Source organism: Manihot esculenta, chromosome 9 (genome assembly GCF_001659605.2).
Source record: "Manihot esculenta cultivar AM560-2 chromosome 9, M.esculenta_v8, whole genome shotgun sequence".
Taxonomy (NCBI): Eukaryota; Viridiplantae; Streptophyta; class Magnoliopsida; order Malpighiales; family Euphorbiaceae; genus Manihot; species Manihot esculenta.
In genome coordinates, this window is record NC_035169.2 from 30,250,390 (window position 1) to 30,263,211 (window position 12,822).

Here is a 12,822-nt window from a genome sequence, read left to right on the forward strand (position 1 = left end):
TCTTAAAAATTCTTTTTTTTTTCTTTCTTTTATCCTTTATTTTGTATTTTTTGTTTGTTTTAATTTTAGTTTTATTTTTTTAATTAATAATTTCAGTTTATAAAGATTATTTTAATTTAATATTGTCTATCAATATTTAATATATTTATAATTAATATTATAAATTAATTTACATTTTATTATTAATTTGTTTAACATAAAAGAGTTAAATTAAATTTTATTATATTTAAATTGATTTCAAATAAATTAATTTTTTTAAACATAAATAAATTCTTTTTATACAAGAAATGCATATCAAACAAAAGCAATAAGTGTAGATTTTGTTTAGACTTTTAATACTCGTTATAAAGTAATTTTAGATCAAAAAATAAAATTTGATATTTTTAATTTCATTATATAATTCAAGAGTAAATTTATTTTTTTATTATATAATTAAAAAATAAATTTATTATTTTTTTAACTATATAATTAAAGAATGTAAAACAATAGGATGAAAACTTGATATAAGTAAAATTCTCTTATTTTGTCATCTGTAACTATTTATTTATAAGAAAAGAATTTAAATTTATTTTTATAAATTCATATTCAATTTCAATTATTTTTAAAATAATTTTAAAAATTAAATTAATTAAATTATCTCATTTCAAACAAGAAAAATGATAAAAAAAATAATTAAATTAAAATTTTTATAAATTTTTTTATTCTAAAGAACCTTTGATGAACTAATTTGTTGTAAATAGAAAGAGAGATCGAATACTAAATTTGATTAAATTCTTCAAAGGATTAACTATTTTAGATATTTACACATTTACCTAAAGCAGCAATTATGAATTTAATTGGAAGTAGTTTGATATTTTTTAATTTGGTAAATTACATGTAAGTTTCCGAAATTTTGACAAAATTCACGAATTAATTTCTGATTTAAATTTATATAACAATTAAATTTTTTAAATTTAATTCCATTCAATAAATTAGTCCGTATGTTAAAAATAGTTTTTTTTTTTTTCAATTTTACTTTGACTTAGGATATTTTTATTTTAATAACATAAATTACCTTAAATTGATAAATGAGCTAGGAGATTCTCCAAATGTTTCAGATACGTAAGTGATATGATACGATATTTGTTCAAAATGTGTCATGAACTGTTATTATGAGATAGAGTCACAATACAAGAGTTTGATAAGTTAATATGCAATTCCATTTGAAGAAAGGAAGACCTAGACACTGCAGCACCCGGTTTTTCATCAAAACTCGCTTTCTCCTGAAAAAATCGAGTTTTTATATAAAGTTACCATTAACGGATAGAATCTAACAGATTTCCATTATACCTATAATCGCAAGATCCACTATCTACTAGCAGGTACCAGTTGGATTTTCAGAAGATGTGATAACTAACTCTATTTTCTTACAGTATAAAAGCTAATGATCGCAGAGATCAAGGTACACATTTTTACACAACTACTCTTGAGTTCAAAGAAATTCATTACACTCGCCATTTTCTTTAATTTACTGACTTGAGCATTGCAGTGACTGTCATAGGGACCAATCACCTCGCTTTCTTTTTATTTTAAATTGACCAATCGCAGTACAACTCCATTTCAACCCCATCATTTAATTCCATTGCCGGATAATTCCATTGGATTCTCTTAAATTAGATTAGAAACTGGTTTTTCATTCATTTTCTCCTAAAAAGCAATCTTTTTTCTTTTCCATTCTCTAAAATAACTGACAATTCATGAGCTACTGCTAAAGTTGCTGCCAATAAGAGCGTAATCATTTTCTCCACTCCTAGTAGTGAGAAAAACACTCCTAGTAGTGAGAAAAACACACCTTCAATGGTCAATGAGGCTGATTTGAGTAATCTAAATAATGAGCAGATACTCCAATAAATAAAAAAACTACATGCCACTCTTGAGAAGTTTAAAGCTTGGGAGAATGCCTCCTTCATGGCTCTCAATAAGAGAGGAAGCTTCCATCGACACCCCAAGGACTCGGATGGAGGCAATCCAAACACAATCCAAGGGGAAAGCCAAGCTGGAGGTAGAGGAGTCATCGGACAGGCTGCGAAGGATGTCGACTAGAAGCTGATATGAGCCGTGTAAAGGTATGAGAAGGAGTAAAAGGAGGACTATGGCTTGGATGATGCCTCACTCCTCTCGGAAGACACCATATAAGGCCTCTAAATTTATTAGGCTGGGTATTTATAAGTTGCTCAAGTTAGATGGCGGAGTCAACACTCGGAGTATTGTGTAATTCATGAAAATATTATCAAATAAAATTATAATGTATTTTTCTAATTCTTTTGGTGCTTAAATTAGAATTTTCAGAAACGATGGATTGGTGAAAGCGCATGGACAAGAAAAATCGCCACGAGGCGGCTAACCGCTAAGTGAGTTACAAAGCGGATAACCACCATACGAGTTTTCGGGTGTTAGTCCCAAAAGGCAATAATTAAAGGCAATTTTTGCCAAAGATAGCCACAAAATGGATATCCACCAAACTCATATCCGGGCGTTAATTCCAATTATTAAAGTTAGCTAAGGTATTTTATGCTAAGGCCATGAGACGGGTATTCGGTAGACCAATGACCGGGTGTTAGTCCAATTAACTAAAGCATTTTATACCAAGGTCACAAGGATAAAAATCTGCCAGACTGATATATTTAGTTTAGAAATAATAAGAATAATATATCAAAAAATTAATTTAAATTTATTAATAATTAATTTAAAATAAATGAATTTTATTAAATTTTATTATTTTAAAATCTATTCCAAATAAAAGAGCATTTTTAAGAATTAAAATGAATTAAATTTTATTAATATAATTCTTTTTTTTTCTTGCCATAAATTTAATTTATATCATAAATCTCTCTAATTTTAATTTTATTATTAAAGTTATCGTAACATATTATTATCAATTTACAAATTAACTCAGTGATAAATTTTATTTATTGTATTCAAATTTAGATAAGTGCAGCACAAGTGTTCCTCAATTTTAATTCTACGAATCACAAAAATTTTTAACTTCATTTTGTATACAAATTATTTTTATATAAAATACGATTAACAATAAACTAAGGAAATAGGATTTACAGTGTATAAATTTAGTCTGAGAGAATTACGTCTTTTTCTTTATTCCTTTTTTTTTTCTTATCCTCTAATGACGTATAACCGCCACCTTATTACAGTGTCACATATCCCTGTCACTCAGACCCGTACGTATAGACATATAAGCATATCTTTTTTTGTCAATCATTTAATTTTTCCAGTATGTATGTTGATAGGACTGTGAGGTAGCTGAACCCGCTCCCCTGCGTCCCATTACATCGCCAGACTAGATTATCATTTGGTGGATTCGAGCATGGAGTCAGTTCGGCATGCTTTAGTCATGCGCTGGGTGCGCGATATTGAATCGGTTTGCTCTGAAAGACCTAATAGGCTCCAAATCTATATTCTTCTTCAGAGTTCGACCTCACTCTAAGTGCAAAAAAGCCTAACAGTCATCATTATTTCACTAATATAAATAAAAAAAATACATATGATATAAAAAAAAATATGCTTCAATAAAATTAAAATAAAATAAAAGAATATATATTACTAATTTAATAAAACAAAATCAATAAAAATAAAATAAATTAAATAAAATGAATTCAACCTAAAACTGAATTATGAAATTTTTAATATAACAATAAATTCAATAAATAGAAAAATAAAATTTGAATTTCAAGTTAACTACAAATTTTTTAAATAAAGGAAATTACCGTAATCACAGATTATAATTTACTATATTTTTAAACTATAATTAAAAGACTAAATAACATTACTTTTTATTAAAATCTGAAAATTTAAGCTATATTCGATTAATAAAAATTTTACTTATGTTTAAAAAAACTAAAAAAACATGCAGAGCATTTGTGTCGAATTACTTACTTATGTCGAATTACTTACTTATGTCGGATTACTTATTTAAGTATTGGATCGGGAGTTTTTTTAAAAGGATCATTTATAAGAGTGAATATTTGATCAGTTTAATTTAAAATCAAACTAAATTAAATAAATTGAAAATCAAAAATTAAAATCTTAGTATTTATAAAAATCAAGTCGAATTGATTTTAATCAGAAACTGAATCAAATCGAATTGATTTAATTTGATTGATTCAATTTGATTCGATCGATTTAAATTTTTAATAAATTTTTTTTATTTTTTATACTTTATTTTTGGTATTTTAAAATTTAATTAAAATATTATAATTTTAATATAATCTAATCTCTTTATATTATTAAAAATAATATACTATTATTATTAATTAATTTAATTTAATTTTTTAATTAAAATTAAAAATTAAAATATTTAAATCTTTAAAATTAAAAATTAATAAAATTAAAATAAATAAAAAATTAAATTAATTCAATTCAATTATTTTTTTTTTATTTAAACTGCTGACCCGCTTCAAGCTATGCCAAACCGATGGTTCTATGTTAATGATACTATTTGTAAATTAGCGTGAAGTATCATTACATATGCTCAGGGATATGCTCTTGAACTTTGGATGTATCATAGTTATGTGGGCCGCACCACACACTAATAATTCCATCTACAACGTGAACTTCGATTTTATTTATTGGCACGTGTATCTCATTATTATTTGATTTTGTTTGTTTTTATTCAAACTAACGTGTAATCATTTTTTTCCCCATGAAATTTGAGTATCATTTGGATTTCTTACAATTATATAAAGCAAAGAAAAAAAAATCAATTTATAAATAATTGTTTGTATATTATATTATGAAATAATATTTATTTATTTATTTATTTTAAATATAAATTATATATAAATTAATAAATTCACAAGAAAAAACTTTGAATGTCGTTTGATTTAGCTTTTCGAAATAGTTTATAGCTATTTCATATTTAATGAGTATTTATATTTATTTAATAAACTTTATAAATTGATAATTAATTTTAATTTCAATATTTGTCTATTTTATTTTTAAAATTTTTTTCATGATTTGATAGCGGATATAGACTATTTTACTCTTTTAAATTATTAGTTACAAAATATTGCATTCTAAAATTTAATATTTTACATCCATAAATTACTTAACATTGTAATATATAAATATAATAATATTATAAATAATAAATTATGATAAAAATTGTATATAATAATTATATTTTTAATTTATATATATTATATAATAAATTTGTTATTATATATATATATATATATAGTTAAATTATAAAAATATTATATCATTTCACTCATTTTGATTTTAAATATGTAATTTATTTATATTAAAATATTATCTAATAATATGATTTTTATATAAATATTTTTTAATAATATTTAAAAATTACTGTTATATACGGGTATATTACACTATAAAGATTGAAGTAAATAAAACTATAAAGTTTTTTTTTTTACTTTTCCTAAAAAAAAATTGAGGAGAAAAAAGCAGGAGGGTGGTTATTCGTGGACCGTGCTTATCGTTGGGCTGGATTTCATTCTAATAAATGAGAAAAAATGGAGGGCAGTTGCTTTTTATTGGAGCCCATCTATTCCGTTTGACTTCTCAAACTTGCCATTAGAAATAAAAATATTCTTCGTCTTCTCTTTTTAAATTTTTTTCTTTTCAAGACTTCACGTTTGTAAAGAAAATAACAATTAATTGAGCAATTGCATTTTTCTTAAATCATTAGTTTATGGATTATCTTAGACTAAATTATTTAGTCCCTTACATTATAATCAACATCTCTTCATCCCAAAATTTTTGTATATATTTCTTTTTTTAGTTATTTTATAATTATTATCAATTTTTTTTACACAATAGTAATATATAAATTAATTATTATAATTATATTTATTTTATTTTATTTTTAAAAAATATTTTAAAATATTTTTTAATATTTAATAAAATTTAATTTTTTTAAAATGGTTATAAATAAATTATATAAATTAAACAAAAAAATTATGGGATGGAGAAGATATATTTTTCATAGATTTTTAAAATTTGACATTTAAGAGCGTGTTTGGTAATGCTGTATGATTTCTGTTTTTTATCTTTTAAAAAATTAAAAATTATTTTTATATTTTTATTATTTACCTTTTGAAAATTGTTTTTAAAAAAATATTTATAAAAAAATAAGTTTATTATTTATCACATAAAATAAGTAATAAAATACTTTTTTAAAAATAGAGTTAATTGTTAAAAAAAAATTTATATTTTATAATTTTTTATAATTCTACTTTATATTTTAAAAATAGTCAATTTGATACTTTTAATTTTTTAAAAATTATATTTAACTCTTAAAATTTCAGTTAATCCACTAATAAAAATATAATATTATTGCTATATCATCGTCAGAACGTCCCTACATCATCATGATATAAAATAAAATAATTAAAAAATTTTATACTTTACAATTATTTTTAATTCTACTCCATACTTTAAAAATAATTAATTTAATTATATATTTTTTAAATTTTCATCAATTATTAAGATAACTATTAATCTACTAATAGAAATGCCACAATTTTTTTCAAAGATGAAGATATCATGTCATTGTCATATTACAATATAATGTTAGATATTTTAAGATATATGGCATTTATATTTATAAAATAATTATTAAAATTGATAAAAGTCTAATTAATAATTTTACGGTAAATTTAAAAATATTAAATTTTATTTTTTCATTTAAATTTATTCATAAATTATTATTAAAAGGTCAAATAATGCCAAATAGATTAAAAAAAATACTTTTAATAATAATTTAAGAGTAAATTTAGATTAAAAGATAAAATTTAATATTTTAATTCTGTTATATAATTTGATGTTAAATTTTATATTTTAGCCAATTTTATAGGGCAAAATATATATTTACACACGTATATTTTAATATTTTTATCTATCATATACCTTAATTTTAATCGTGACCTAATAAATATTTAAACTTTAAAAAATATTACTTTTAAATACCAAAACTTTAAAATAATATTATTTTAAATGCTTAAATTTTTAAAAATAAAAAAAATTAACTTTAAACACAACTTAAAAACCATGTATTTAACCATGGATTTGAAAATTTAATTTTAAACACAACTTTAAAACTATAAATTTGACAAAATGATATTTAAAAATACATATTTTTTAGAGTTTAAGTGCTTATTAGTTTATAATAAAATCGAAGTATTTGATAAATAAAAATATTAAAATATATGTATGTAAATATGTATTTAGCCAATTTTATAATATGTGACATGATTATACGGTGTTTTTATTAATGATAAAATAAAAATTAATATTTTTTAACGGTTTAATATCATTGATGAAAATTTTAAAAATATATAATTAAACTAGTTATTTTTAAAGTATAGGTAGAATTGTAATGAATTGTAGAATATAAAAATTTTTAATAATTATTTTGTATTATATTGTGATGATGCGGAGAAAATGTAGAGGTGATATGTGTGTTAACGAGAAATTTAATATTTTTACAAAATATATAATATTATAATAAAAGTTTGTTATATGCTCTCAGGCTATTAAAAAATTAATTAATTAGTCTATTAATTTAAAAATATAATAAAATATTATTAAGATTTTAGAAAATTTATTATTTAACTTTTCCATTAATTTTAGTCTGATTTTATAAAAATAAAAAAATTTATTATTTAACCCTATAGTATATGAAAACTCACTAATTAACCATTTGACTTTCAAAAATAAATTAAAATATCCATAAAGTTTTAATACTAACTAATTTCTAAATTAATTTTAACTATTAAGTGGTATAAAAAGTTTAAAATATTCTTAATATAAAAAAACTAATTAGTAAATATTTTTACGAATTGAGAGGTGAACTAATAATTTTTTTTATTATAGAAATTAAATAGTAAAATGTTTAATTACTAAAATAATAAAATTATTAATTAGTATATTTTTAAATATTTTATAGACTTTTTAATATAATTCTAAAAATTAAGAAACAAACTAATTAGTTTTACTATAAAAAATAAATTTTCCTTCTAAAAAGTTTAGGGCGATTGAATAAAAAAATCTACATATTTACATTAATTCATATTTATGTTTAATACCTTAAATTTTGAATAATAAAATTAAACTTTTTAAATTTGCTACAACCAAAAAAATTAAATTAAATTTCTATTAATTAAGTAAATTATAATATATTCCCTCAAATTTTATTTAAAATAATTCTTAAATATATATTTTTATTACAATAATATTATTTTTTATTAATCACATTATAGAGTTTTATTTTCACTTTTATATAATATTATAAATATTAATAAAAATTTAAAATATGCAAAAAAATAAAATTTTATAATTTAAAATATATAATATTTTATTTTATTTAGAATATTATGAATAAAAAGTAAAGTTTTTCAAATATAAAATATTTATATATAGTTTATAATATTAAGTATAAATATTCAGTTAAATTTTTACTATATATTATTTATATGTGATATTTTATATAATAAAAATTTATTTATAATAAATATTTATCATAATATATTTAATATTATATAACAAATATATATATAATATATATATATATATATAATTTTAATATAAAATTTAAATTAAAGAATTATATATCTTATTAATAATATAAAATTTTAAAAATTATATTATAATTTATTATTAAATTTTTTAAATTTCATTTAGTTCTCAACTATAATTATGGTAAATTAAAAAGATTTGACTTTATTATTTAAATTAAATCGTTAGATATATTTGTGAATTACGTAAACATTTATAACTTTTTTATCCAATACTCTACAAATTTAAAATGCATTTAATATAAAGAAAATAATTAATAAATATTTTTACAAAATTAAAGAATGAGTTTTTTATACCGTAAAAACAAAATAATAAAACATTTAAAAATTAAAATTAATAAAATTACTAATTAATAGATTTGTTAAGATCTTAAACACTTTTTAATATAATTTTCAAAATTAAGAATTAATTAATAAATTTTTTAATAATACAAGAACTAAATATTAAATTTTTCAAACAATAATAAAATAAAAATATAAAAATATATTTTATAAATTAATTAAATGAATATATATTTTAAAAAATAAATTTAATTAATGAAGATAAAATTTTAAATTATCAATAATCTAATAAAAATTATAAAGAAATATAATAATTTGATAGAATATGTAATAAAAAAATCAATATTTATAATTTATAATTTTTTAATTTTAAAAATAATTTCTAACAAATAATAAAAATAAAATTGCAACACTAATAATAAAATAAATTTTATATTTTTTATCAAATAAAAAATCACAACAAAAAGAAAAGCAGCTTAAATATTTGTATTTAAACTTTAAATCGAAGGTCTATCTATTTTATTTCCTTCATTTTTCTTTAATTATTAAAAAAATTAATAAAATATATTCAATCCCTATTCTCATTTTTATATAATATCGTAGGTGTTAATAAAAATTTAAAATATAAAAAAATAAAATTTTATAATTTAAAATATATAATTTTTTATTTTATTTAAAATATTATTAATAGAAAGTAAAATTTTCTAAATATAAAAAATATACATATAATATATAATATTAAATATAAACATTCAGTCAAATATTTAATATATATGATTTATATGTAATATTTTATATAATAGAAATTTATTTATAATAAATATTTATTTAATATAATACATTTAATATTATATAAAATAAATTTAAAATATATTTAATTTTAATATAAAATTTAAATTAAAAAATTATATATTTTATTAATAATATCAAATTTTAAAAACTATATTATAATTTATCATTAACTTTTTCATATTGTAAATTGAAAAAAATTAAATTTTATTATCTAAAATGTAAAGCGCGGAATATATTTGTGAATTACACAAACGTTTAAAATTTTTTGTCCAATACTCCAAAAATTTAAAATGCGTTTAATAATTAATAGATATTTTTATAAAATTAAAGGATGAGTTCTTTTAAATTATAGAATAAAATAATAAAATATTTAAAAATTAAAATTAATAGAATGATTAATTAATAGATTTATTAAAATCTCAAAGCACTCTTGAATTATTTTTCAAAATAAAAAATTAATTAACAAAGTTTTCTCTAATACAAATACTAAATATTAAATTTTTTATAATAATAAAATAAAAATATAAAAATATTTTTTATAAATTAATTGAATAAATTTATATTTTTAAAAAATGAATTTAACTGACGAAGATAAAATTTTAAAATTATTAATGATTTAATAAAATTTGTAAAGAAAAATAATGATTTAGTAGAATTTGTAATAAGAAAATTAATATTTGTGGTTTTTAATTTTTTTATTTTAAAAATAATTTTTAATAAATAATAAAAATAAAAACGACACATTAATAACCAAACAAGTTTTCTATTTTTTTATCAAATAAAAATAAAAAAGATAATTTTTATAAATTAAACTAAAAACTCTTTTTATTTTTTATAATAAAAAATAAAAATCTTAAATTCTCAACAAGTCATGAAAAAATTACTAATCAAATAAATAAAGTTTTAATATTTTTTAAAAATTAAAATTCCAAAATTAAATTACTTCCATCCAACAAACCCTAAAGTTGATAATTAATAAAGCTAAATATGTTAACACCCAGATCCCATGTGCTTCCCAGGCTTATTCTTGGTTTGAAGGAATGCTTGAGCTTGACCAAGAACTGAAATTCTAAAGAGAGACAAACTATTGGTCATAAAACTGGGGCCTTTTAGCTCCCCAGTCAAAAAACTTACCAGCATCATTCAGATTTTTCAACAGCAAATTTCTTCTGCAAAAGTGACAAAAAGAAAGTGACAAAATTTAAAAAGGAAATTTGAAAAAAAAAAAAAGAAAAAAGAAAAGAAAAGACATGGGTTCCCTCATATATCACAAACCCAACCCCACATTTCCATATTCAAATAGATTCCCTCTAAAAATAGACAACCATGATCATCACCATCACCAGAATATTTAAAATTTTGATCCACCTGCTAACAGAATATAAAGAAAAAAAAACATTATTATTTAATTTTATATAAAAAAATAAATAATAAAATATTTAACAGTTAAAATTAATTAAAAAAAGATTAATTATTATATTTAAAAAAAATAATATATTTTTTAAAATTAAAAAATTAATTAATAAATTTACCATAAAGAAAATGGGTAGGCCCCTGAAGGGCACCTAAAAAGAAACGCTTATGAGAAGAATAGTAAATATTTGTGCATCTTTTATGCTCCCTTCTTCCTCTTGAAGGCCTTTCCCTTTTCTTTAACCTCTTATATGTCTCACAATGTCTAGTTCTTTTGACCACACCCACCTCTCTTTCTCTTCAATCATTGCTCTGACAAAGTCTAATTCCATTTACACACCTACCTAAGCTAAGCTCTGTGTCTCTACCTCTACATACCTCTCTTTCTTTCATACACCCAAATCTTCTTCTCATTCAACTTTCATCAAACACTTGGCCAACTTTTTTGCCCAGCTATGCACGCAGGTCTAATTATGATACATATGGCTAACAATAAAAAGGTTATTGATATAATGATTCTATAATACGGAAAGATATTAATTATTTTTTACAAATAAATCTTAATAATAATTATTATTTTAATTTGGACGTAACTCATTAAAAATGAAAAGAAATTTTCATTTCTAAAGTGTGCAGCTTATGAGCACAAGGAAAACTTAATGGAGAAAAAAAAAAAGAAGAAGAAAAATGGCATGTGCCTGGACTTAGGGAGCATGTTGTGGCTAGAAATTAGTATAGCCACCGGAGAGTCAAATGTGCCACGTGCATGGCTCATGCACGTTATACATGTACCTAAGGATGAGCTGCGCGTCAAGCAAATTGCTAGCTAGGTCTCAACAGTAAAATTTCCTACTCCTAGTTTCAATAACAGTCTTTTTTTTTTTTTCTTTTAACTTTATCTTTTTCTTATTTTCCATCTCTTTATGTCATATTTAATAATTCATCAATAAATAGTCTCACATCCTAGCCAACTGCCCCTTCCTCCTTGTTTCCAAATCTCCCGTCTGCTGCAGCTGTCCAAAAATGTCATCCAACGGAAGTAAGCGAGTCAGTTTCAGCCCTGATGTCCATGAGAAGCCCATTTTCTTCCCTAAACATGGCGGTGGAATCAGAGTAGCTACACATAGGAAAAGGGTTGCCGGAATCTTCAGCTTTAGGTTGCCCAGAAGCTCCAAATTTTCTCCAGCAAGAATACTCCGGCGACTCAGCGCTAAGGTAGCTAGAGTTTTACGTTTTGTGTCTATGAGAAGGAAGTCTTCTCGCAAGGTGTCTTCAGCCAGTTTGGCAAGATCAAGATCTCTTGCAGATGCAATAGACTCTCAGAGAGCTGAAGCTATAGAAGATTGTATCGAGTTCTTAAATTCTTCTTCCTCTTTGCAGAGGTCAAATTCAGTTTCTACAAATTCTTGCTAGAATTTTCGCAATTGATATATGTAAATGAAAGAAAACAAGAAGTTTATTATTCTTTATAGAATTGATCATAACAAGGTTCTGATCATGAGTTTCTCAGTGGCCGAGATCTGCATCGCCACTACTGTTAAACACTAACACGACCAATAACTACTTGAACCTATCAGAGGTTCATGAATGTTACTGTATGTTAAAGCTTAGTTAAAGGCATAGCTTAACCCAGCTGATCAGGGGGTGACATAAATTACATGTATGAAAACTCAACACCATGTAACTCATCGATGCAGACCATTCCAAAGGGTTGGGCCAATCCTAGATGGTTGAGTCATTATCAGGA

The 12,822-nt window shown here is 21.3% G+C and overlaps 1 protein-coding gene across 1 annotated transcript; it reads left to right on the forward strand.

Moving 5' to 3' along the window:
* Window positions 1-12,001: 12,001 nt before the first annotated feature.
* On the forward strand, window positions 12,002-12,544 carry LOC110623743 (josephin-like protein). The gene has a single exon (XM_021768762.2). The coding sequence runs from the start codon at window positions 12,099-12,101 to the stop codon at window positions 12,486-12,488; it is 390 nt and encodes a 129-aa protein (XP_021624454.1). The 5' UTR covers window positions 12,002-12,098; the 3' UTR covers window positions 12,489-12,544.
* Window positions 12,545-12,822: the final 278 nt, after the last annotated feature.

Coding starts and splice junctions, on each gene's coding strand:
- LOC110623743 (XM_021768762.2), top strand. CDS start 12,099: ATGTCATCCAACGGAAGTAAGCGAGTCAGTTTCAGCCCTGATGTCCAT.